General features: G+C 35.5%; 1 protein-coding gene across 11 annotated transcripts in view; it reads left to right on the forward strand.

Moving 5' to 3' along the window:
• The window catches only part of RSPO2 (R-spondin 2), a 178471-nt gene that overhangs the window by 70780 nt on the left and 82271 nt on the right, over nucleotides 1-25420 (forward strand). For 9 of the 11 annotated variants that reach the window (XM_078353337.1, XM_035276449.3, XM_078353340.1 and 6 more), the window contains one exon: nucleotides 22747-22935. In XM_078353337.1, coding sequence (XP_078209463.1) covers nucleotides 22747-22935 — 189 coding nt within the window. Of the gene's footprint in view, nucleotides 1-15195; nucleotides 15591-22746; nucleotides 22936-25420 lie in introns of those variants that run through there. The other 2 variants (XM_035276452.3, XM_078353343.1) reach the window with 1 other exon arrangement.

Raw genomic sequence — 25420 nt, forward strand, 5'->3', positions numbered from 1 at the left:
ATCCCCTAAAAATACATATAATGGAATTGGAGAAGACACAAAAAGGATTCTAAAACAGGATAAGGAGGTAACTGCTTGTGAGGAGAAATAAAAAAAAATAGGGATATATGTAGAGACAGCTCTGTAAGGAAGATATGGTCACTTGCTTTTGACATTGTGGTTGATATAAATAGTACTGATAGTAAGAATACTGCCTTCTTCTAAGGTTTGGTGAGCAGTGGGACTAGAAAATTTCACCTTACTCAATGAGCTTGAATTTATGGAACCAATTAAGAATTAGGGGTGGAAAATACAAATAACCTCAAAAATGATTTAAGTAAATTTGTAGACAACAAATCCATAATAGGTTCTTCCAGGAAACTAGGATGTGTTGGGTACACTCCTAACCTTTGAGGTTGATATCAAAGAACAGCCGTTTTTCCCACAGCATGTCTCTTGGTGCCATCATCAGAATCCTGGACTAGAAGACTTGGGAGCCTGATCCAATGTGGCAAGACCCATAGGCTCTGATCTGTGCTAGGTCTGTGTGGGTTGTAAATGTAGTGTAAATTCCAACTTGAGGATTACAAATGTCAGTGAATGAAAACTTGAAAACCTTAACTTTTATATTTCCTAATCTCTGTTAATTCTTCTTCATGTAGTATACTCTTAAAGCTTAAACTTTCTTGGACTGTCTTTTTTATCATATATCCCATACTTGACTATGGTGATACTTTTGAACTAGTAGTTTCCCATACTGTAGGTTGAATAGGATCAATTAATTCCAAGAGTAGTAGAGTCTTCACTTTTGGAATTTTCTTTTACATGTCACTCTATTTTCAATTTGCAGTTTGATATTATAAAAGAAATTTCTACTTCAGTTATGACTCTTGACTTTTCTAATAGAAAAATATCTTTTTCTATTAGAAATAGAATAGAAAGATATTATAAATAAATAGATATTTATTTGAATGGTTTTTTATCTATATGTAGGAAAACACATAATTTTAGCATTTTGGGGTACAGATTATCTGTTTTCCTTACTACTATTTTGAGGGAGAATGGCTAAATTCAAAACTTTGATCTGAATGCTTTACAGCAATGTGTAGGAATCAACTGAGGATCTTGTTCAAAAGCAGATTTGGATTCCCCAGTGAAGTGAACCTGTGATTCTATAATACATGAGATGTGGGATGAGGAAGGTCTGAAATTCAGCTTCTAGGTGATGCTGATGCAGCAGGTTTGAGGACCACATTTTGTACAGCAAGACTTAAAAGGATTGCTTGCTAAGTCAGTGCTGTAGTTTCAAAAACCAATCTTGGTTTCAGCTTTTCCGCTAACTGTTTTGTAAAGGAATAGTGAAAACAAATTATATAAACAGTATCCAAATGCTATAGTTATTTGGATGTTGAATTCATGTAGGAATATTTTCTTTCCACCTACTCTGAATTCTTCCCAGCTCTCTTCCTTTTTCTTATTTTCATTCTGTATTGAAAAATTGAGGCTTAAATGACACAAATGTTTCCTGATTCTATTAAATTTAAGCACACATACTCTTTCAGCTCTGTGTATTTTACTTAGTTACTGGCAGTAAAACTCAGTAAAGGGATTTAAGGCTTATGAATGTTCTACTTGGAGGAAATTGTAATTAAGGTAATTAGGGCCTTTGGGTTCCTGTATTTTAAGCAAATTAAGATTTTACGTGTTTATTAAAGAGACAGTAACTCTTCACTGCCCAATTATTTCCTCTGCATGGATGAGCTTGTGCATTCTGTGCATGTGGTTCAAATGGCACAAATCCTACTTTGTTCTTTCAGATAAATAATGGATTTACCCTAAGAACTTTTTTCTTAATTGCCATATATGAACCACTGGCCAACTTGAAGCAAAAACTAAGAAATAATGCATGTACTTTGGTACCAAAATTATTTTAAAAGCTATATTCTTTAAAAATATTTTAAGAGAAAATAATTGTCATTTACCTTTTATTGCAAAATCACTCTGTTCTTTATTAAAGCAATATGAGTTCATTGCAAGATGTTTATGAACTGCCAAATACAATAAAGAAAACTTATTCACACTACCTTGTAGTAATCACTATTAATACTTTTGTCGTCTTTTGCAAGATTTTTTTTTTTTTGCGTGTATGTAAAAGGTAGAAATTTGTAAGACATATTCCCATGGATACAACCAAGTCACTTTACTTTTTTTTTTTTTTTTTTTTTTTTTTTTTTTTTTGGAGACATAGTCTCACTATGTCAAGCAGGCTGGAGTGCAGTGATGTGATCTCAGCTTACTGCAACCTCTGCCTCCTGGGCTTAAGCGATCCTTGCACCTCAGCTTCCAAAATAGCTGGGACTATAGATGTGCACTACCATGCCCCACTAATTTTAAACTTCTTTTTTGTAGAGACAAGGTCACATATATTGCCCAGGCTGGCACTTTACTTTCTAAACTTGAATTAGTTTCTATCTTGGTCTGACTTTCTCTTAGTAATGGAAAATGAATTTTGGTAAATTAATCTTGTGTTTTTTAAATGAAATGTTTTCCCATTTTTATTCCTGGGTGTGCTCTTCCTTCCTTTCCTGCCTTTTCACCAAGGCTTGCATCAAGTTTTGCCAAGGGAGGGAAAGTGATGGAGACCTTGTATCATCCTGACGCTCCTCCCCTGCATGTGCTGTCCTTACTGATCTTCATTCTTCTGCATCTGCCCACATGTCATCCCCTGCATATCACACATTCATGAGGGCTCTGTTCATCTGTCCAGGCTCTCTGTGTCTCCGTCCTGACTGTGAAACTGTCTTCACTTCTTTCTCTCTCTCTAAGCCACTTCTGAACTCTTCTTAGAGTGTAAGGTAGTTTGGATGGCCCCTGATACTGCTTTGGGCTCAAGAAGACATCAGACCCTCTTTGCCCTGAATGTCTTATTACCATGTCTCATATTCTGCTCATGTAAGTGTCTGGGATGGAGAAGCACCCCTGGATGCTACGACTTCCTTGGGCTTTGCAGCTATCTTCTTGTTTCATTTCCCAAATTTGTCAGGGTGGAATATGCATTATCTTTTATTCCATTTGCCGAAGGTTATGGTATACGTACTTTTGTAGAGATCCACTCAACCAAAACTCAGTGTTCTCTTCTCTCTACCCCTCACACCTTGCTGCTGATTCAGTGGGTCTTTTATTTGTCTAAGCAGATAATTGGCTCTGAAAGATTACATGGCCCTTTATGCTTATTTATGACAAACTTTTGCTCTGAGTCTTTTTTTGGTCTCTGGTTTTTGATACTTATAATTTAATATCTTTTTTATTTTTTAATTGTTTTTAATTTTTATTTTTTGAGACAGGGTCTCATTCTGTAGCCCAGGCTGGAGTGCAGTGGCACAATCTTAGCTCACTGCCACCTCCACCTCCCAAGGTCAAGTGATCCTTCTGCCTCAGCCTCGCAAGTAGCTGGGACTACAAGCATGTGCTACCATGCCTGGCTAATTTTAGTATTTTTTGTAGAGACGGAGTTTTGCCATGTCACCCAGGCTGGTCTCAAACTCCTGGACTCAAGTGATTTGCCACCTTAACCTCCCAAAGTGCTGGAATTACAGTTGTGAGCCACTGCATCCAGCCTATTCAGTGTCTTATGATGCAATAAAATTAAAGGAAAGTAAAGATTTTTGTCTCTTCCAAGAGTTCTAAAATTCTGTTTGGAAACTCAAAATTTGAGCATTTGTACTTCTTTTTCCTGAGAAACCTTCCTTTGAGCCAGTGAATTCCACTTGAGCATTTGAATGAAGAAAAAGCTAAGAATTAAAAATAAATTTTAAAATTATGAGTTAATATTCAAATATTTAATCACATGTAATATATGTGACTTTTTAAAAATAGGATCCTAGACTGTGTTTGTAATCTGCCCCCCATTCTAAATAGAGCTTTGTCTGTATGCTAACTAATACTGCTGTGCATTATCAGTGGTTCTTTGTAGTCAATATTTTTTACCTAATATAAGTTATTCATTATTTTATTTGTGGACATTTAGGATGTTTACTATCTTTTCACTAGTAAAGCAAATGCTGTGATATAAATTGTATATATTTCTGCATTTATCCAATTCTTCCAACTAGATTCCTAGAAGTAATATTATGAAATTCATATGGAATTTCTATGAAATTAGTATTTCATAGAAGTAATACTACATTACAGAGGAAAAGTTCAATATTTCCAAATTATGTTCTAGGAGATATACACCAATTTACCACTAGCAGTATATAAGTTGCTCATTTCCTGAATGCTTATCAATCGTTAAAATCATAAATCCCTTAATTTAGTGTAGGTGTGAATCTATTTTGATTTGAATTTTGTCAGAAATGAGATTGAATATGTTATATATCTTTTTATGTCTGATTAATTTCTACTTTTCTTCCCAATAGCTTATATATATTTTTACTTCCTTTTCCAGAAGGACTTTTCTTCATTTTGATTTGCCAGTATTCTCTATACAAAAAAATTTACCATTATTGTATGTTTCAATGACCTTTTCTAGTTTCTTTATTATATACTTTTCTGTGCAGAGAAGTTTGTTGTTTTAGTCAAATTTACCTTTTTATTTTATTTTTTATGTTTTTTAGTTTATGACTTTTTTACATAGCCTTTCAGGAGACTCTTCAATTACCCTATGAACATAGACTTTAAAACTAGCAAACCGTTGTACGAAGTATATTTGATATATTATGAAATTAGGGTTAATTTTAAATGTGTTTATAATAGCTTAATTTGTATTAATACACTTAATTTGAACATATTACTTATAACATCAATATTTTTATGCAAACTCTATAAGCCTGCAATTAAGAAACCATCATTTCATGATTAATAATTCACAGTGAGGAGGTTGCAGTGGTTTGTAAGATGACTGCAGCCTCTCCATGAGTTGAGTGAGCTGGATGTTAGTAAGAGGCTGTCTATGATCATCTGAGCTGTGGTGTCTTGTGTCCTTTGTGGAGCCTAATCCTCAGAGGCCTAGCAGTCAGTTATTTCTGTGAGTGAGGAAGGCCACAGGCTACTCATCAGTGATGAACTCCACATTAGATAGATGTATTCTAATGCAGGCAGCTGCTATTCAGCTCTGGTTAATGATTATCAAGCAGGAATGTGGGCCATGCCATTTGATTACACAGGAAAAGCAAGAAATTTGGGTTTTCATATTCAAATTTTTCTAGAGGAAATATTTGGTGCCCATAAAACAAAATTGAGTTCTGTAGCTCTTAAACATATATAGTAGCCCTAGAAATGTTTGCATACCAAGACGATGAACTGATCTTTCCAGAGAATAGCTAATTTCTTCTTTTACTCCACTCCCTTGGGTGTATGTGTGTGCTGCATACTTGAATACCTATGTGTATGAACCTAATGATCAGCTCTGTTACTGTTTTTGAGACAGGCGAGGTGTAGTTAAAAAAATTTTTTTTTATAGATACAGAATCTTACAGTGTTGCTCAGTCTGGAGTGCTGTGGCTATTCATAGGCCTGATCATGGTGCGCTGCAGCTTGGAACTCTTGGGCTCAAGTGATCCTCTTGCCTCAGCCTCCTGAGTAGCTGGGACTACAGGCATGTACCCAGCTTGATTAGTGGTGATGTTGAGCTAACCCAAGCTCCTCACAGTCTTTATTTACTGGCTTTTTATTTTCCCCTTCTGCCACACTCTTTTTTTAAAGATACATTGTTCTTGAGGGTACTATGAATAAAAATGAAGAGTTTTTAAAGAGGAAGAAACAGGGTTTCTGCAGTATCAAGTTCTGATGCCTGAAGATGAAACTGGAAACTTAGTGATTATGAAGTAACTGCAAGAGTATGTCTGTTGATGAGAGTTCTCTGCAGGTGTGTCCTCCCTGTCACATCACATCAGGAGGCATGTGATGCAGTTTGTTTTATCATTGGTGATTCTAGTTTTGATCATTTGGTTAATGTAAGTTTGGCCAAATTCCTCCATTATAAAGGCAACATTTCTCATTTGTGATTAATACGTAATCTCTTGGGTGATATATTTTTTCCCAATAAACTTTCACCAAATGGTGTTTGGATGGTGATGATCTCTGCCTAAGTAATTATATTAGTTATGGCAAAATGGTGACCTATGTGGCCGCAATTATTCAAATGTGGATTGTAGAATATTTTATAAGACAACTAGCCTGGACTCTAAAAATCTCAATGTCAAGAAAGCAAAAAATAATGGAGGAAATTAAATAAGACTAAACAAACCAGATGCAATACATGGCCCTTGATAGGTTTCTAAAGATAGATGGGAAAAACAATATTTTTTGGAAGAAGTGAAGAAATAGGAATATAAACAACATATTTGTGATACTTTTTTAAACCCATGTTAAATGTCTGAGATCTGGCAATGGTATTGTGGTTATATAAAATAGTCGTCTTATTTTTAGAAAGCACATGCTGAAGAATATAGAGTGACATATTGTGATGTCTGCAATTTACTTTCAAATAGTTCACCAAAATAATTATTAGTGTGCATTTCTTCATCTCTACCTCTAGGTCTGTGTGTATATAGATAGATATAGACAAATGTAGAAGTTGACATATACAGAGAGAGACAATGCAGGGGGAATTATTTTTAAGATGATGTTAGTTTCGATATGACTTAGTGACTTACACCAGGTAAGGTGTTTATAAAGTGTTTACAATCCTGGTGTCCTACAATCTCTGAGTTTGTAAAGTTCACTTTTCCCAGCATATTGAAAATCAGATATTCTTCTGTATTTTTGAATTCCTCTATTTTTTTTTTGGAATAAATTTGCCAGTATTAAAAAAAAATCTATAAAAATGCAACTAATTAGAGCCTTCTTTTCTGTCTCATATTTTAATATCTTTTCCTTAATCTATGCTTGATCTTTCCCTTTTCACATTGAAGTGAAATAATTTTGTCATTTTTAATAGACAAAAAAAGAAAGTAAATAAAAAACCCATAGTCTTCCTATCTCTCTCATCTAATATTACATTATATCTTAGTAAGTGAGCTTAATTTTTAAAATTAAATTTGCTTTAAAAATAACTTTTCATAGATGTTAGGAAACTTTAATCTTCACGTTTCTTTTGACATTACTTTTTCCCTGAATATATCTGTTTTTGCATATTATTTAAATGTTTGAATTCATCAGAGAACTTTCTATGCAACCATGTTGAACTGTCTAGAGTATTACTCATCTTTTCCCCTTTGGGATTATGTAAAGATGTTCTTATTTTGTAAATAGCCTTATAATTTATATTTTAATTTAGAAACTTCGGCTGCAAACACAAGCCTGTTTCTTCTGAAAATCATGTTCTTAAAGTACGGGATTATACTTCTAGGATCACAGTCTCTATATGCTATTCTAAAACCATGATAACATTTAATTTTCATATTAACAGTTCTTCCTTGTATTTAAGTATTGAATGACTCCTTTTGTCTTTGCTATTTATCTGAAAGATAAATGGCCAATACAATCAGCCAAGGTTTATCAGACATAGTGAACTTTTATCCTCACATTCCCCTAACCTGCACATATGTCTGTTTATATATATGCTCTTCCTTGGACTTGGAAATCTTGTTCCAACAGGCAAACTCCTGTATTCTCTTCAAGACCCAAGTCCTGCTACTGCCTGTTTTTTTAGCTCTTCCAGAATAAATTACATCTCCTCCTTCTCTAGCCCAAAGCACTCGATAGTACGCACATAAAATACAACTTTAAAACTACAACATTTTGGAGAGCTCTTACTGAACGAATCTAGAATAATCTAAGTATTATATGAAGACAGTAACAGACTATAGCCCATTGAATAAAATTCATGAGTACCTTTCCCTTCTCCCTCATTTGTCTGTCTGCTTGTTTGTTTATATCAAACAAATGAGGGAGAAGGTAAAAGTCTCCCCAGCACCAGCATGCCCACTAATAAATGGAAAGGAAATGATGGAGTTAAAAAATTACTTTTGACAACCTGACGATAATAGTTCATTTAGGCAAGAGTCACCAATGGATGTCAAACCAGTGTGTGAAAGTTTGAATAGCAGGATATTTATATAGTTTTACTATGTCTCCTCTCAAAATACTTATCAATTATAGAAGAAAAAATGGCAACTTTATAGTATAGAAACCTAGCTGACACCACGTTAACCAAGCATCAAAGTTAGCATCACCAGTGGTGCAACCAAAATGCGGCCTCTTAACATCACGCACAGAAAAAGACAACCTCGCTTCATACGTTATTCCCCAAATATACAGCCAGTCATGAGGGAACATCAGACAAACCCACACAGACATGTTGTAAATAACTGACCTGTTTTCTTAAAAACTGTTAAGCTCATGAAAGAGCTCCAGATTAAAGGAGACTTGGAGACACAATTTTCAAACCTATCATATTAGGTTAGATTTCAAACCTAATATGTATAATCCTAAAAGGGATTCTAATCTAGGAAAAAAATAAAGAACTATAAAGGACATTGTTGGCATAATTATGGAGTGAGGATTAAAAGATAGTATATAAACTATGGTTGATGTAAAGCAATGTCTTTGTTTTTGGAAATGCTTTTTACTGAAAAATTTAGAAGAGGACAGAATATCTGCAAATTATACTTAAATGACTCAGAAAAATCATATGTATACATTAGTATGCACACATATATTACATATGAATGTACCTATATGTCTATATACATATCTGGCTACATACATATATACATACAGATACCTGGCTACATGCATATACACATCTACTTTGACACTTTTTGAGAGTGTACAGTACCATTTACAGTTTTCCATGAATGAAGATGCAGGTTGTTTTTGGCTTCCAAGAATTGGAGAAGATAGAGGAGAATCATGGTCAGCAAGCAGTGACAAATTCCTCTCCAAAACTGTTCATTCCATTCCTTTGGCTTTCATGCATTTGTAAAGTCTAGTTTTGATCATTTGAGTGGTATACTCAGGCTTTCTAATTACATAGGTATGCTTGCTGTGTGACTTCAAAGGCCCCTTAGCCAGGACAGGATCTGTCTTCAAAGACAGTGAGGAGAGTGGCCCATTTGCAGGAAATTGCATGGTTTGGGGGTGGTTGTTTTCTTTGAACTTGTCAAGTGGAGATATTTCTTTAAAAAAAGTGCTGGCCTTTTGCTGAATGCCCAAACAGTAAAAGACTTTCCATTTATAATTCTGAATTTAACCTCTGCCAGAGGAAACTTGTAACTCAGTTTCCCCCATTATCCTTTTTGATGGATCAGCAGTTTTGCTCGGAAGTGTTTTTGTGGGTAACATCTTAATTTTGTTGGCTTATAGTTCTAGCTGTGTTAGAAAAGATTAGCATAGTGTTTTTAGTGACTAACTATCAAAAGGAACTTTGATTATTTCGTTGTAGCTAAAAACAGAGGAAAGGAGCAGTGAGGGAATTATGAGGGTATGCCCTAATTTGAAGGAAAGTTCTCACAATTTAAATCATGGTATAATGCATTTCTTCCCCTAGGTGCTGTACATATGTTGTTTAATGAGGAAGTAAAGAGCCAGGACTTTGGAGTTAAAGGCCAGAACTGCATTCACATTTGTCACAAACTGTGATCTTGGAAAGATTATTAAAAATTCTCTGATCTGTTTCTTCACTTTGATAAATGGAAATTATATATAAGAAGTTTAGTTTAAAAAGGTATGAAAGCATGTAGACTGCAATCTGTCCTGTAGCGTGTTCTCCAGAGTTTTTTTTTCTTTTCAACCCTCATTTTGACTTTCCTGTTTTTTCTTTCTTTTATTCGTAATAGACAGAACCTTCTTAGAATAAAGACAGTTAAGCAAGTAGATTTCAAACTGGGTCTCAGGTATGAATTGCTGTGAAGTTAGCAAATCAACAGAGCACGTCAAAATAACCTGCTTATGAATGCTAAATGCAGACCATTGGTTTAAAAAATTACTGAGTTTTAAATTCCATGTAAGTCTGGAGATTTAGTAGTAAATCATTCTGATTTTTGTTAACATGTGACTTTTACCATCAGTGACCTACAGTGTAGAAAATGAAACTGACTTTTTTTGCATCATAGTGTAGTATTCCATAATAACATTTGTCAACTTTAGGCGTCTATTAGTGTCTGTTAGCTTTTTTTTTAAGGCAATTAAAAAAATCCTCTTTGTTTAAGAAACCTTTCTCTAGAATAATGTAGCTAACAAGAGCAGCCATTCTCAATTTTAAAACACAGTGGTAAAACCCATGGGAGTTTCCACATTTAAAACACATGGAGTCTTTAATCTGGTTAGTTATGACACTGATTCTTCTTGAGGGCTGTGTTTATGACACCAAAAAGTCATCTAGTTTTTTTCCATTTATTGTTTTAATATGAAGACAGTGATATAAGCAGGAGTGACCAACTAGTTTCTATTCTAGGAAGCAGGTGGTATATGAGGGATAATTGAATACCTTAAGCACAATGAGAATTATGTTAGAGTCCCTCTCACCCCTTTGTAAAAACAATTTAATTTTGGATAGGCAGGAGGGAAAGATTTTCCTCCATGCAGTTGGATAGGTCAGACACTATGGCACTTATGCTCCATTTCATAGAAGTATGCAAAACTGTTTTTAAATTGTGTTAGTATAAGAAGTATTTAAGTACTTTATGGGACAAAAATCTGGCTCTGTTTGTGAGCAGTTTGTTTTCTTCTTTTTAAATAATTGGATTATCTCCTTGTGTAAACATGGAACCATGTGAGGGTGGCAGTTTTGCAATCTTCATAAATGTATATATTTAGATCTGCTCATGTTGGGGTTACTATTAGCACCAGCAGTCTGTCAACATTTCCACGGGGTCTTTTAAGTATGTTGTGAAAGCTCCAGCCAACACTTGGCATAAGTAATCTGTACTACACAGCAGTTTCAAGCTAAGGCTTATAGGATCGCACGCATGCTTTTTAAAAAATTGTTACACTTTCAAGTTCTGGGATGCATGTGCAGAACATGCAGTTTTGTTACATAGGTATACATGTGCCATGGTGGTTTGCTGCACCTGTCAGCCATCATCTAGGTTTTAAGCCCTGAGTGCATTAGGTATTTCTCCTAATGCTATGCTGCCCTTTGTCCCCCAGTACCCAAACAGCCCCAGTATGTGATGTTCTGCTCCCTGTGTCCATGAGTTCCCCTTGTTCAACACACACATACTAACTTTAGCATACTTTTCTTTTGGCATTAGAATAATTTTATGGAGTACATTTATTTTTTTCTCTCACTGATTCAAGCAGGTGGCTTATTTTATAGAACTTAGGATATGATACTTCCCTCGTTTCAAAAATACCATCTCTTTCTGGAAAAATAAACAACATTCAACCATTCTATGTTTTGCTTCGACTTCATAAGCTAATTAATGTTTATTGGTTTTAGCAGTTGTACAAACTGAGGAGCTCGTGATTCTGGTGGCATATTTTCCCACTTAAAAAGTTTAGTTTTCTGATGCATGTGTTGTAATCCTTAATTGTATACTTTTTTTTCATTACCTGTCAGAATTAATGCCTACTGTGGGGATATGCATTAAGATTTTTGTGTCAAAACAGTTTCTAGTGGAGAAAAAGAGGAGTAATTCTTATAGGACTTGGTTTCCCAAAGTGTTAATTATGGGAAGGGCTTCATCATTTGGGGAACTGTTTGTGCTCAATTGAGATCACACGATTTTAATTTCTTATTGGGGCCTATAGATAACTACTTTTTTTTTTCTTGTGTTTTGTCTTTTTACTTGATTTGGCATATTCATGACTGTTTCTGAAAATGTTCCCTGGAGAATTTCTAAATTCCACTTATTTTAATTGAATCCCATTCTACTTGAGCTTCTCACTCTGACTGGCTCTCAGTTGTCCAGTTCATAGAACTGGCTTGGCAAAGTGCTACATTTAGCTTTCCTTGAGCCTCTCTCTGTGGTGCTAAGCCCATGATTTTAAAAAACTCAAACAAAAAATACAAAACTCTCAAAAGTATCTTCCGTTACTATTGATGTGCCCCCCCCAAATATGTCTCAAAAGTACAGTGCATCAGCAGCTCCTTTGGAAATGTCTCTGACTCTGCCACCAGATGCAAAAGCCACATGTACTGCTTATGTTTTGGGTGAAAAATGTTGAAAGGGACTCTGTCAAAGTAAAATGTATTGAACCAAAGTTATTTTTCCTCTGATGACCACTGCGATTATTTGCTTGGGGGTGTATCCTTTCAGTCTCCTTCAGTTTGGCAGATTATCTCGAATGTTAATGATGTCTGTAAATTGTGAGAAGGAGAATGTGTTTATCATGTTCTGGACAGGTCCATTGTGCCCTCAAACAGAACCACCTAAGACTCCACATGTATTTTGTACCACATCTCAGTTCATCATCTTTCCTTGGCCCCTAATTATTAAGGATGCTGAGCTTCCCTGTGGCATCTTAGTTAAATCAGACTTTGAAGCATTCATGACACATACCTCATAGATCCTTTGTTTCCTTGTGCTGTGTCAAATATATATCTTTTTCCGGTGACCTACACTATGACCATAGTTAATCCAGGTGTGATTAATCTGAGGTGCCAATGTAGGAGGATTACAATTCAAACAGTGCCGGCACTGGAGAATATTTAAGGTTTTATAGTTCTGGTAATTGTCTTCTTTTTTTTTTGGAAGATAATAGCACTTCATGTGTTAAAAATAGATCTGTGACTCTAACTCTCTCCACCAGTATTTTAAAATTTCTAGGTTTGGTTAGGTGCAGTGGCTCATGCCTGTAATTTCAGCACTTTGGGAGGCTGAGGCAGGTGGATCATTAAGGCCAGGAGTTCAAGACCAGCCTGACCAACATGACAAAATTTCATCTCTACGAAAAATACAAAAATTAGCTGGGTGTGGTGGCACAAGCCTATAGTCCAAACTACTCAGGAGGTTGAGGAACAAGAATCACTTGAACCTTGGAGGTGGAGGTTGCAGTGAGCCAAGATGGTGCCACTGCACTCCAACCTGGGTGACACAGACTGTCTCAAAACAAACAAACAAAAACTCCTAGTTTTTTTTAGTTTTGAGTCTTTGTACAGTGAAATGTGTATTTCAATAGGAGAAGCCAAATGGTCTGAATAAAGAACTTGAATCCCGATGTCATTAAAAATACTCATTTGTAGAGATGACTTCCATATTTGATGGGCTTAAATGTTTAGAAATACTGTTTTCTCAAGGAAAATAGTAGACAAGTATATACTAGACAAATATAGGTCCAATCTTTCATTCCTAATTGATATGATTTATTAATTTTTAAATAATATTGTTAGGTAAACAATGAGTTTCTCAAAGTTAATGCTTCTTGGGAAGTTAAAGCTTTGTAAGCCTTGTACCTAAAAATATCCTTCTCTATTAAAGAACACATGACAAAAGATGAAAAGATTCTGGGAAAATATGGTTTAATTCTTTTTTTTTTTTTTTGGAGGTGGAGTCTCACTGTGTCACCCAGACTGGAGTACAGTGGTACAGTCCCAGCTCACTACAGCGCCTCCCTCCCGGGAGGTTCATTGTGCTCTCAAACAGAAGCGATTCTCTTTAGAGTTCAAGTGATTCTCCTGCCTCAACCTCCCGAGTAGCTGGGATTACAGGCATGCACCACCATGCCCAGCTAATTTTGTGTTTTTAGTAGAGATGGGGTTTCATCATGTTAGCCAGGCTGGTCTCAAACTTCCGACCTCGGGTGATCTACCTGTTCTAGCCTCCCAAGGTGCTGGGATTATAGGCATGAGCCTCCACACTCGGCTATTAATACAGTTTAATTCTAGGGGTTCTGTAATTTTGAAATTCTTTGGCACAAATTTTGCTCTTGTGCCAAAAAAAATTGCCATTTTATTCTATATTAAATTTATGTTAACATAGTCCTTCTAAAATTTTAAAGGAAATCTAGAAATTTACCTTTAGGCTTGATTAACATTTTTAATTATTATATTTATTTTCTTTCTAAAGCATGATGCTTTTAATGGTGATGGTCTAGGATTAAAATGTATTTTCTTTACATTCACAGTTAGACTACTGGGTTTATGATACTTAAATATTTATAATTTTATATTAAACTAACCAAAATATCTTAAGACAGTATTTAGCATTTTGGTCAAAACTTGTGTGGCACATTAATTCATTACCGTGCTTGCTTAATTGAGTTTGAGCTTGGTAGTATACATGTATACATGATTACAGGATTTTTATCCCAGTGTTGCCAAGCTCTAGTCAGGAGAATGTATCCAACTTGATTTGTATAGCATCTGACGTGCAAGTTCCCTGTTACTGGTACCACAGATAGGATTTCCCCCTCCAAAATCTTCTCCTTTTATGTGTTTTTTTTTCCTTCCTTAAATACATATCTTGAACTTGAGGTTAGGAAGAGACATACATTAGCAATTTTATGATATTGATTGATGAAGTTAATATTCATTTAAAAGATAGGTTGAACTTGCAACATTATTTGACCAGCAAATATAGAGTGAGACTAAAATGCCAGCAGCCCATTGTTCAGTCTTATTATTTTCAAAATTAGAAATCTGTACCTTTGTCAGGATGGATGCCTTCACCTAGAAGGAATTCAGATTTCTTCTTGCTTGGCAGGGGCTAGCTGCAGAAACAAGGGAACACATGTTTTAGAAGTCAGGAGTATATTAGAAACACGTGGGCATTCAACACCTACAAAAAATGCTCTAGGAGATAAATGCGAGTAGCTGGATTTAACAAAGGACCAGACTTTAAAATACCAGAATTCATGAAAAGGCTAAACTTACTTTGCAATTTAAGGGGAACACAAATCAACTAATTAGAATTAATAATAAAGAGTTCTACTTATGCTGCCTCCCTTGATATAACTGTTTGTGATGTAGGTATTGTTACCTTGTTTCAGCCTCATGGTTTTTTTGTTTGTTTGCTAAATCCTTTTACTACTCCTTTTCCCATCAAGGGGATATGTGTGGGTTTGTGCTAGAATCACTGTTTGTCACCGTTTTGAGGATTTTTCATGTTTTATGAGATTTATTTCATCTTTAGAATTTTGGGTGGGTCTAGATTTAGAAAAGTGTTTTGGTTGGAATCATGAGGCTCTGGATCTCAGCAGGCTTTAGGGTTGGAAAAGTTGAAGCTCACAGAGAGAGCAAATAAACATGGCCATCAAAGCTGAGAATTAAGATCTGTTTATTCACCTGCAGGCTCGAATTAAATCTCAGAGCAATGGGCAGAGCCATTTGACTTATGAAGATCCTGACAAAATACATTACTCTAGTGATGTTTACATGTCTATTTTTTTGCCTGTGTTTAGACACAGAGGTTGGTGTAGTGACCATATGGTAGATGGAGAAGTTCTTGTGGTATTACTAAGCTATTGATTTACAACAGGGGGAAGGCCACTAAAATAGTGGGCAATGGTTAATTAAACAGAAAAGTCTGTTTGAAGTTTGGGGCAAGAAGCTTCAAATTGTAAAAATCACATGGGCTCTTGTTCTTCAGCACTGAGCAGCATCATGACTGAAGATTGGAAAAAATGGGGAGAGAGTACTTAGGTTAGGTGTGGCTCACGTCACTCTTGCTTTAAGAGAATTCCTCATGTGTCGGGTTATAAAGATACCTAAGATATGGACTTGGGTAAGTATCCCCTAATTCATTATCTTTAAGTCTGTTGAGGTTCAAGTAAATAAAGCAATGCTTTTAATAATACCTTTTTTTAAAAAAAACATAAGGCGCAATTTGTTGACTCAGATTTTTATGGTCAAGATGAAAGTTGGCTTCTGATACACAAAAACAAAACAAAAAGCCTTTAATTTGTGTTGATTCTCTTGGTTCTGTAATTCTCTTTTCTCTGTACTTCTTACTGTGGAGCGTGATTTATGGTGATAAAGAGCTTTGGTTTAACTTTTGAACTGAAAGTACAGCTTCAACTTTAGCATGTAATGACTGTGAGACAGTGAACCTCTTCCTTAAACATTGTGCTGTGTAGTTGTAAACCTTCCAGGATCTTCCTTTATTAAGCTGGGTTTGGAGTGGATACTTTATTGGATAATTGCTTGTTCTTGGTTTTTCAAATTTGTGTATAAATTTTAGAGCAGAATGTCATCAACATGTTTCAGAGGGCTCTGTAGTTTGGGGCTGCTTTTGATGTAGCTCCAGCCAGCAACCCCTGCCCTTGTCTTAGTCACTCATTTTTTTATGTTAAAAAGATGGCTTTTTTCATAAAAGAGTCATACATTGTTTCTGTAAATGTCATTCCATAGAGTCTTTGTGCTTAAGGTAGGTTACAATCTTGGACAACTCTGAAAATGAAAAAGAGCTGGAGTCTCTCTGGTTACCTTTTCCTCCACCACAGCCATTTCCTCACACAGCCTGTCAGTATTCCCAGTTTCTATTGCTCTTCTTCAGCTTTTCCCATCCCCTCAATTTTTTACCCTTTCGGGCACAGAGAATTTGAATGATATCCTAATTTTTTGAAACTCACTCACTTACACCCTACTAGCGACACTAAGGACGATACTGGAATAAAACCTCTTCAGAAGGCAGCTAGAGAAATTATTGATAGTATAAGCTTATTTTTGGTCAGCTATGCAAAAATTATTTATAAATCATAATTATCTAGGCAGATGAAGGCATAACAAAATATTACATAAAAACAGGAAAATTAACTCAGCAATAGAATGTAGAGTGAAGTAGGGAGAGGGTAGATCTGGGTTGGGACTTCATAACCACCCAAATGATGAGTGATAACGGCCGAAATTATGAGAATATGCGTGGAAATCATATGGGTGAGGATTGGAATCAAACCTGTAGGAGGCAATATTATCATAGAAGCTGGAGGAGGAAGAAGACTTTCAGCAACCTAGGCTATTAGAATTGTGAGGATCAGAAATTGAGAATGAGATCTTGAATGAATGATGAGAAAACTGGTTGTGGTCTTCATAAAAGCAGTTTTGGAGATAATTCAGCGAGGTTGGTGATAAGTAGAGGCAACAGGGTTGATACTTCCAAGAAATATGTTGGTGACATTGGTTTAGTTCATTGTTATGGAAAGTTGCTAACAACTTACTGAAATTGAACGTTATGACCCAACAGATACAGTATGATGCATATGAAAAATACAAATTGTATATTTTATGCATGTATACACATATAAAGGAATATTTGGAAAGTTGTTTGCCAGAATTTTATGGGTAACTGTATCTAAGGGGATGATTTTTTTTTTATCAGAATTGGTTCCCTAGCTCTCCCCCGTAACAATTGTAGATTTAGGGAAATAAGGTATTAAATGAGAGACTATTTGGAAAGCATAGATAGGTTTTCAAGTGAGAGAATGCCCATGCAATCGACTCAACATGCAGATAAAACAGTTGATAGAAAAAAAGTCCTAGAATAGATAGGAAGAGGTAGATCTTTCTGGCCAAATCAAGGGGCCTTGATTCCTGATCCCAAAGGGCCTTGTTTCTTCTTCAGCCCCTTTGGTAGAGTTAGCCCTAGTTTTGTGACCCCCCAACTGGACGAGAGACTTTAAGACTACATCAGGAATGTGGGAGCTTGGGGGAGGAAGGAAGATTCTCTCGTGGAACTAAAACCTATATAAATTTGCTACACGTTGCTATAATTATAATGGCCATTAAATTATTATAAGTAAAGGAATGACATGATATACAATGTACTCTGTAGAGCTGCCAGCCAGACCACTTATTGCTTGATATTAGTTTTATACTCAAGAGTGATTCTGTGGAGGGCAGGCAATATGTAGTCTCAAAGCTGAAAGTTTCAATAATTGATGAGTTTTCTATTTTTTCTCTCTTCATTCTCTTTTGGGTTAACAATAAAATGAAGTCATTGTGACTGCATGTATTCTGTTGTATTTATGACTTTGCTTGGTGCAGTGACACCTAACAGTTACACGAATTTTTAATATTTTGGAAACTATAATATTTCAGGTTGTATCATTTCTAAATTATATACCAGCGATAGCAAGAGTATTTTACATGTTTTCTTTCAAGGTCCCCATCAGATGCAGTGAACTTCATATGGTTCAGGTATTAACTTATTTTAGATGCTATTTCAACATTTGCTTATTACTGTCTTCTCCCACCTTTTCCCATAAGTAGACTATTTCTGTTTGAAAAAAAAAAAGTAAATAGTATCTTATAGGTGAGCATCTAATATAATTTGTAGAATCTTCAAAACAGATGTAATTATAAGTAAGTACATTATCCTGAAATTAGTGCATAACCTTTATATGCTTAATTTTTTTAAAAAAGTGAGATATAATTTACTTGTAAATTATGCACATTAATTATAAAATTGTACAAGTATATATACTTAGATAAATACATAGTTTTATGAATTTTACAGATGTATGCATTTGTATAACCAATATTCAGGCAAGTTATAGCACATTTCAATCACCCTCTTTAGTGAACTGACTAGTACACTCCCACCCCACCACCCCACCACCTGGAAATTTTAGAAGGTGACCTTTTTTGCAAACTGGGTTTTGGCAGATGCAACGAAGGTAAGGATGAAGATGAGATTATATGGGATAAAGGGACTTAAATCCAATGGGAGTGTTGCTGTAAGAGACAAAAAAAGACATGGAGATATGAAAGAAGAAGGCATGAGACAATGGAGGGATTGACATTGTATAACTATGAGTCAGGGAATGCCCTGCAGATTTGATACTGGAGTTTCAGACCTCTTGTCTCTGGAACTGAGAGAATAAATTTCTGTTGTTTAAGCCACCAAATTGTGGTCATTTTTTACAGCAGCCCAAGGGAACAAATATACCTCCTCCATCCCCTGCAAATTCTATTATGCCTCTTTCCAGTCCATCCTCAATCCTCAAAGGCGTGTAGTATTCTTATTTCTATCGCCATAGATTAGCCATGCCTGCCTTTGACCTTAATATGAATGAAATTATATGGAGCATGTTCTTTTTTGTATCTGTTTGGATTCTTTTGATCAGCATAATGGGTGTGAATTTAATTTATGTCATGTGTGTCTGTATTCGTTTTATTATTGAGTAAAACTCAAATAATTTGAATATACCATAATTTATCCATTCTGTTCATAGATATTTGGGTTGTTTCTTCCTACTCTTATTTCATACATATATTACTTCTTTTGTAGCTGTAATTGGTTTAGAAGTTATGTATTCTATTATTGTTTTTGCCGTTGGGACCTTAAGGTTATAGTAGTTACATTTTACTTTAATTTGCATTGGTCTTCCTACTAGTAAAGCAGAAACTTTGAATACTTTAACTTTGGCTTTCTTCTCAAGTCTTCTGTGTTTTTGTGAACATAAGATATTTATTTTCAAAAGTTGAAAATCATTATGTATTTTTTTACATTCCATGCTTTTGTATAGAGACACGAACATATTTTTCAGTTGGTGTGATCACTAATCCTTGTTGCATTCTACTTCCTCTGGGTTCTGTTTTATTTTCTCCAGTACTTTATTCTTTAAGTGAATGCTTTTTAAAAAATTAAGTTCTTTGCCTTTACTTTAGCTACAGGTATGTTTATTTTGCTCACATTGTTAAACTATAACTGCTTATAGAATTATACTGTGACAATTTTTTCTCAGCATGTTGAAGATAGTATCTCAGCTATCTAACCTTTATTTATTTATTTATGGATTATATGTCTGCTGTCAAAGTTTTATTCCTCTCTAGATAATCTGCAATTTTTCTCTGGCTTGACTTTATTCTTATGTCATGTAAATATACTGTGTTTAGATGCAGACTTGTTTTGTTCATTCTGTTAATTTTTTTTAATCTAAGAACTCAGGTCTTCAATTCTGGAAATTAATCAGTCATCTCTTTGAGTAGTGTGTTTTATTCTTTATTATATATGTATATACACATTTAAGTTCAGGGGTACAAGTGCAGGTTTGTTACATTGGTAAACTTGTGTTGTGGTGGTTTGCTGTAAAGATGATTTCACCAGCCAGGCATTAAGCCTAGTACCCGTTAGTTATTTTCCTCATCCTCTCCTTCCTTCCATCCTCTGCCCTCCAACAGGCACCAGGGTCTGTTGTTTCCCTCTATGTGTCCATGTGTTCTCATCATTTTCTCACTTATAAGTGAGAATATGTGTTTTGTTTTCTGTTTCTGTGCTAGCTTTTTAAGGATAATAGCCTCCAGCTCTGTCCATGTCCCTGCAAAGGACATGATCTCATTCATTTTTATGGCTGTTCGATATTCCATGTTATACATATATCACATTTTCTTTATCCAGTCAGTTGATGGGTATTCAGGTTGATTCCATGTCTTTGCTATCGAGAAATAGTGCTGCATTGAGCATATGTGTGTACGTGTCTTTATATTGGAAGGATTTATATTTCTTTGGGTAGATACCCAGTAGTGGGATTACTGGGTTGAATGTTATTTCTGTCTTTAGGTCTTTGAGGAATACTACCCTGTCTTCCATAATGGTTGAACTAATTTTTACTACCACAAACAGTATATAAGTGTTTATTTTCCTTCACAACCTCACCATCTGTTATTTTTTTGACTTTTTAATAATAGCCATTCTGACTGGTGTGAGATGGTATCTCATTGTAGTTTTTATTTGCATTTCTCTAATCAGTAATACTGAGTTTTTCATATGATTGTTGGCCACATGTATGTCTTCCTTTGAGAAATGTCTGTTCATGTTCTTTGCCTGCTTTTTAATGGGTTTTTTCCCTTGTGAATTTCTTTAAGATCTTTATACTGAATATTAGACCTTTGTCAGATGTATAGGTTGCAAATACTTTCTCCCATTCTGCCGGTTGCCCGTTCAGTCTGATGATAATTTATTTTGCTGTACAGAAGTTCTTTAATTAGATCCCACTTGTCAATTTTTGCTCTTGTTGCAATTGCTTTTGGCATCTTTTTCATGAGATCTTTGCCTGTGCCTATGTCCTAAATGATAATGGCTAGGTTGTCTTCCAGGACTTTTTTTTTTTTTTTAATATAGTTCTGGATTTTACATTTAAATCTTTAATGCATTTTGAGTTTATTTTTATTTACGGTATAAGGAATGGGTCCAGTTTCAATCTTTTGCCTATGACTAGCCGGTTAACCCAGCACCGTTTATTGAGTAGTGAATCTTTTGCTTGTTTTTGTCAGGTTTGTGAAGGATCAGACAGTTGTAGATGTGTCGTCTTATTTCCGGGTACTCTGTTCTGTTCCATAGGGCTATCTATTCATGTATCAGTACTATGCTGTTTTGGTTAATGTAGTGTAGTGTGAAGTTGGGTAGCGTGATGCCTCCATCTTTGTTATTTTGCTTAGGATTGCCTTGGCTATTTGAGCCCTTTTTTGGTTCCATGTAAGTTTTAACATAGTTTTTTCTAATTCTGTGAAAAATGTCAGTGGTAGTTTAGTGGGAATAGCATTGAATCTATGAATTGCTTTGGGCAATATGGCCATTTTAATAATATTGATTCTTCTATGCATGAGCATGGAATGTTTTTTTATTTGTTTGTATCGTCTCTGATTTCTTGGGTAGTGTTTTTAGTTCTCCTTGTAGAGATTGTTCATCTCCTTAGTTACCTGTATTTCCTAGGTATTGTATCCTCTTTTGGCAATTGTGAATGAGAGTTTGTTCATGATTCGAATTTTGGCGTGACTGTTGTTGGTGTGTAGGAATGCTAGTGATTTTTGCATGTTGATTTCATATCCCGAGACTTTGCTGAAGTTGCTTGTCAGTTTAAGGTGTGTTTTATTCATTCCCTTTACTCTTTCCTTCTGTAGTAACTACCAGTCATGTACTGGAACATTTCCACTTTTTTTTTCTTACATGCTTATTACCTTTTTATCTTGTTTTGTGCCACAGTTCTTTAAATGTGTTTTTGGATATGTCATTCTCTCTAGTCTACCATTCAACATTTCCATGGAATTTTTTTTTCTTAACTTTTAGATTTTTCATTTTATTCTAATGTGTACATTCTTGCCTTTTCCGTGTGATTTCTTGTTATTCCTTTTTCTCTTCAGTTATCTGGTAGATATTCATTTTAAAAGCTCTTTCAGAATGACCTTATTTCTGTATTTTTAGGTGTGAAATTTTCTTACTGATACTGATGACTGTTCCTCATGAAGGTTTGCTTGTTCGTGCGATTTATTCATTTTGATGTTAGGGTAGCATTTCATGAAAGTCCAGATCTCAGGATTGTAGAAAACATCTAGATAGTAGGTCTATATTTATATTTTTTCTTTGTGGGTTTTCCTGGTTCTGAAAAAAATCTTATTTTAAATAGTCAACACCATATAGACCCCATACTACATGATAATTTTAATTTAGATCCCATCCTTGCAGACTTGGTGTTCTTATGGCTCATGAGTTACATTTTCTCTTGTGCTTACCCACTCTGTGCTCCCAAGCCAGAGTCAGCCTCCTCTGCTCTGGCCAGTTAGGGCAGGGGGTCATGAACAAACAGCTCTCTTGACTCTATCTACATAAAGGGAGCTAAGTGCCAGATCTTTACATGAATATTTCTCAGCCTGGGTCGAGGACCTTGCCCTAAATTCTACCTCTGTCTGGTCTGATATCTCCATGAGTCATTCAGCTTTAGCTTCTGCCTCAACTCTGCCTCGAGTTTCCTCTTTGTTTCTAAGTTTGGTTGTGTGTTAACCACTTTTTGGGTAGGGGAGGTAGAGGGAAGAAGGGGAGGGATATTTTATTTAGTATTTCTATGTGAGTATAGCAGAAAAAAATTTCTCTCTTCACCAGGGTGTATTTACCAAAAGTCTGATTATACTCATAATTAAAAACAATTTTTGTTTTTATTTTACAGCTAGTTATGCATCAAATCCCATTTGCAAGGGCTGTTTGTCTTGTTCAAAGGACAATGGGTGCAGCCGATGTCAACAGAAGTTGTTCTTCTTCCTTCGAAGAGAAGGGATGCGCCAGTATGGAGAGTGCCTGCATTCCTGCCCATCTGGGTACTATGGACACCGAGCCCCAGATATGAACAGATGTGCAAGTGAGCATTTGGCTTTGTCTATCCTGTATTGCTAGATATGCAATTTAGGAGAGGAGCTAAGTTGAATATTTTGACTGATTTTTTAAAAAAATATATGTGTAATAGGCAATAGAAATAGTCTAAGCTTGTTGGGTGTGGTGGCTCACTCCTGTAATCCCAGCACTTTGGGAGGCCAAGGTGGATGGAGCACTTGTCGACAGGAGTTTGAGACCGGTCTGGGCAATGTGGCAAAACCCCATTTCTACTAAAATCACAAAAATTAGCTAGGCATGGTGGTGCACAACTGTAATCCCAGCTAGTAGGATGGCTGAGGCACCAGAATCTTTTGAACCTGGGAAGCAGATGATGTTGTGAGCTGAGATCTCTGCTGTGCACCTGGATGACAGGGTGTGACTTCATCTCAAAAAAATTAAATAAATAAATAAAAGAGTCTCAGCTCAAACTTGCAGAAATGAGTGTGGTAGGATAAGAGCACCTGTAGTTTATATTTTGTATAGAACTGTAAGACACAGTCACACATACACACTTTATTTTAGATTACATAATTTTTTTTTAAATCACAAGGATCTCAAGCACAATATTGTTTGACAGGTTTTTGTAAAGAGGACTTACTCAGTGCTTATAAAAAAACAAACAAAAAAACACCAAGTAATTTAAGTACTTAAACTGAGAACAGTCTCTCTGGTTTACCAGTTTCTATAGTTTCTTTTTTTCTTTTTATTTGAGTTTGTAATCCTGAGTTAGTCTAACTTGCAATTAAATACATGGCAAAGGTGGTTTCTTTAAGAACCATTATTGATATAACTAAAAAGTTTAGGTTATTTTAAAGTAATCTGAGTTGCATGTTTAATAACTATTTAAAAAAAAGGTTGAGGAATGGCATTTTGTATATAGGAATGAGGGTGCAATTTTTCATCTCTTAATCCAAAAATCACTTACAGAATGAGTCTCATCTTCTAGATCAGCTATATAAATTGTGGTTTAAAAAATAAGTGAGATAGCAAAGGAGCATCCCTTTCTTTAAGGAACTCAAATTTTAGGAGATAGAAAGGATAAGAAAAAGGAGACCACAGAATAAAATGACAAATGGTAAGTAGTTCAATCATAATTTAATATATTAAGTGCTATGTCAGTAATAATTAAATCACTCATATATATGTGTATATATATATGAGATCATTAAATCTCATATTAATGAGAGTGGTTTAATGATCTCCCATTAACACACTATGTATGTGACTATTCAGCCAAGACAGTCTTCAGATGAGAAGAGAGTTTGAATTACATCATCCAACGACAATATTATTTTGGAAGGAAGCAGAACTAGTGGGGGCTATTTAGATGAATTCTAAAAGGAAGAAACCACATATGTGTAAAAATAAGGTGTTTGGGGAACAAGAACTCTCACCCGGAGTGTTCTTTGGCATTTCGGCGATGCAATTCTCTGTTTCATGGGACCTGTCCTACATTGCTGGACATTCAGCATCCTTGGTCCCTGCCCATTAAATGTCCTTTTTGTCTTCAAACTACTGTTATAAGCAAACGTGCCCCCAGACATTTCTAAACACTTCCTGGAAGAGCAGTATGGTAGCTGGATGAAAACCATTGAAGAGCATGTGGCTAGTGGGAGGTGTGGATGGAACTGAGGATGGAAAGGGAGGCTGCAGTGAAACGGATAAAGGTGTTGCCTGCCATACTAGGACTTTTTGGTATTATCTGAGGGTACTGAGTAGGCAATGAGCTAAAGAGATTGCTTTAAGACAATTCTGGCAGAAGTGGAGATGAATAGGAGAGGAGAACAAAGCAGAGGAAGGCTGCTGTAATGATTGCAGATTAGAAATCTTGTTCTGATGATTTTTTGTCGGTAATGAATTGCCGAGTCTTTAAAAATAGAACCAAAGGGGCCTGGTAACTAACTGGACAGGGCTAAGAGAAAGAATCAAGCATGATCTTGAGGTTTTCTAGCTAAGGTACTAGGTGAAGTTATACCATTAGCAGAGTTAGAAATGTTTAGGCGTGGAGGAAACTGGGATCTACCTTCATTCGTGGAATTGTTTAGATTAATATTTAAAGGACACAACTCCCTCCCAGTTAATAGAATGGCTTGCAAATATTTAGCAAATATGCATTTTGTTCTTAAAGTATGTGATTTAGCCTATCTCCTAATTGATGTCTCATGGTTTATATACTTCCAGAGGCGGATAGGGTCTACCTTGGAAAGGATTCCTGTTCAGATTGGTGTAGACCACTTATGGAGGGGGTGGGTTGAGTCCACTTTATTCTTTATTTTTTATTCCAGACTATCAGTGCACAAGGATGACAAGGCAAGAGTATAAATGGATAGAGGCATTTATTCCAAGTTCTAGAGCTAGCATTGTATGTACTGTTTATGGACAATAGGCTGGCCATATACTGTATTAACTCAGTGTGGACACTGGGAAATGAAAGGGGCTGCCATTAACAACTATGTAGGGAGACTGGATGG

The sequence above is a fragment of the Callithrix jacchus genome, chromosome 16, assembly GCF_049354715.1.
Source record: "Callithrix jacchus isolate 240 chromosome 16, calJac240_pri, whole genome shotgun sequence".
NCBI lineage: Eukaryota > Metazoa > Chordata > Mammalia > Primates > Cebidae > Callithrix > Callithrix jacchus.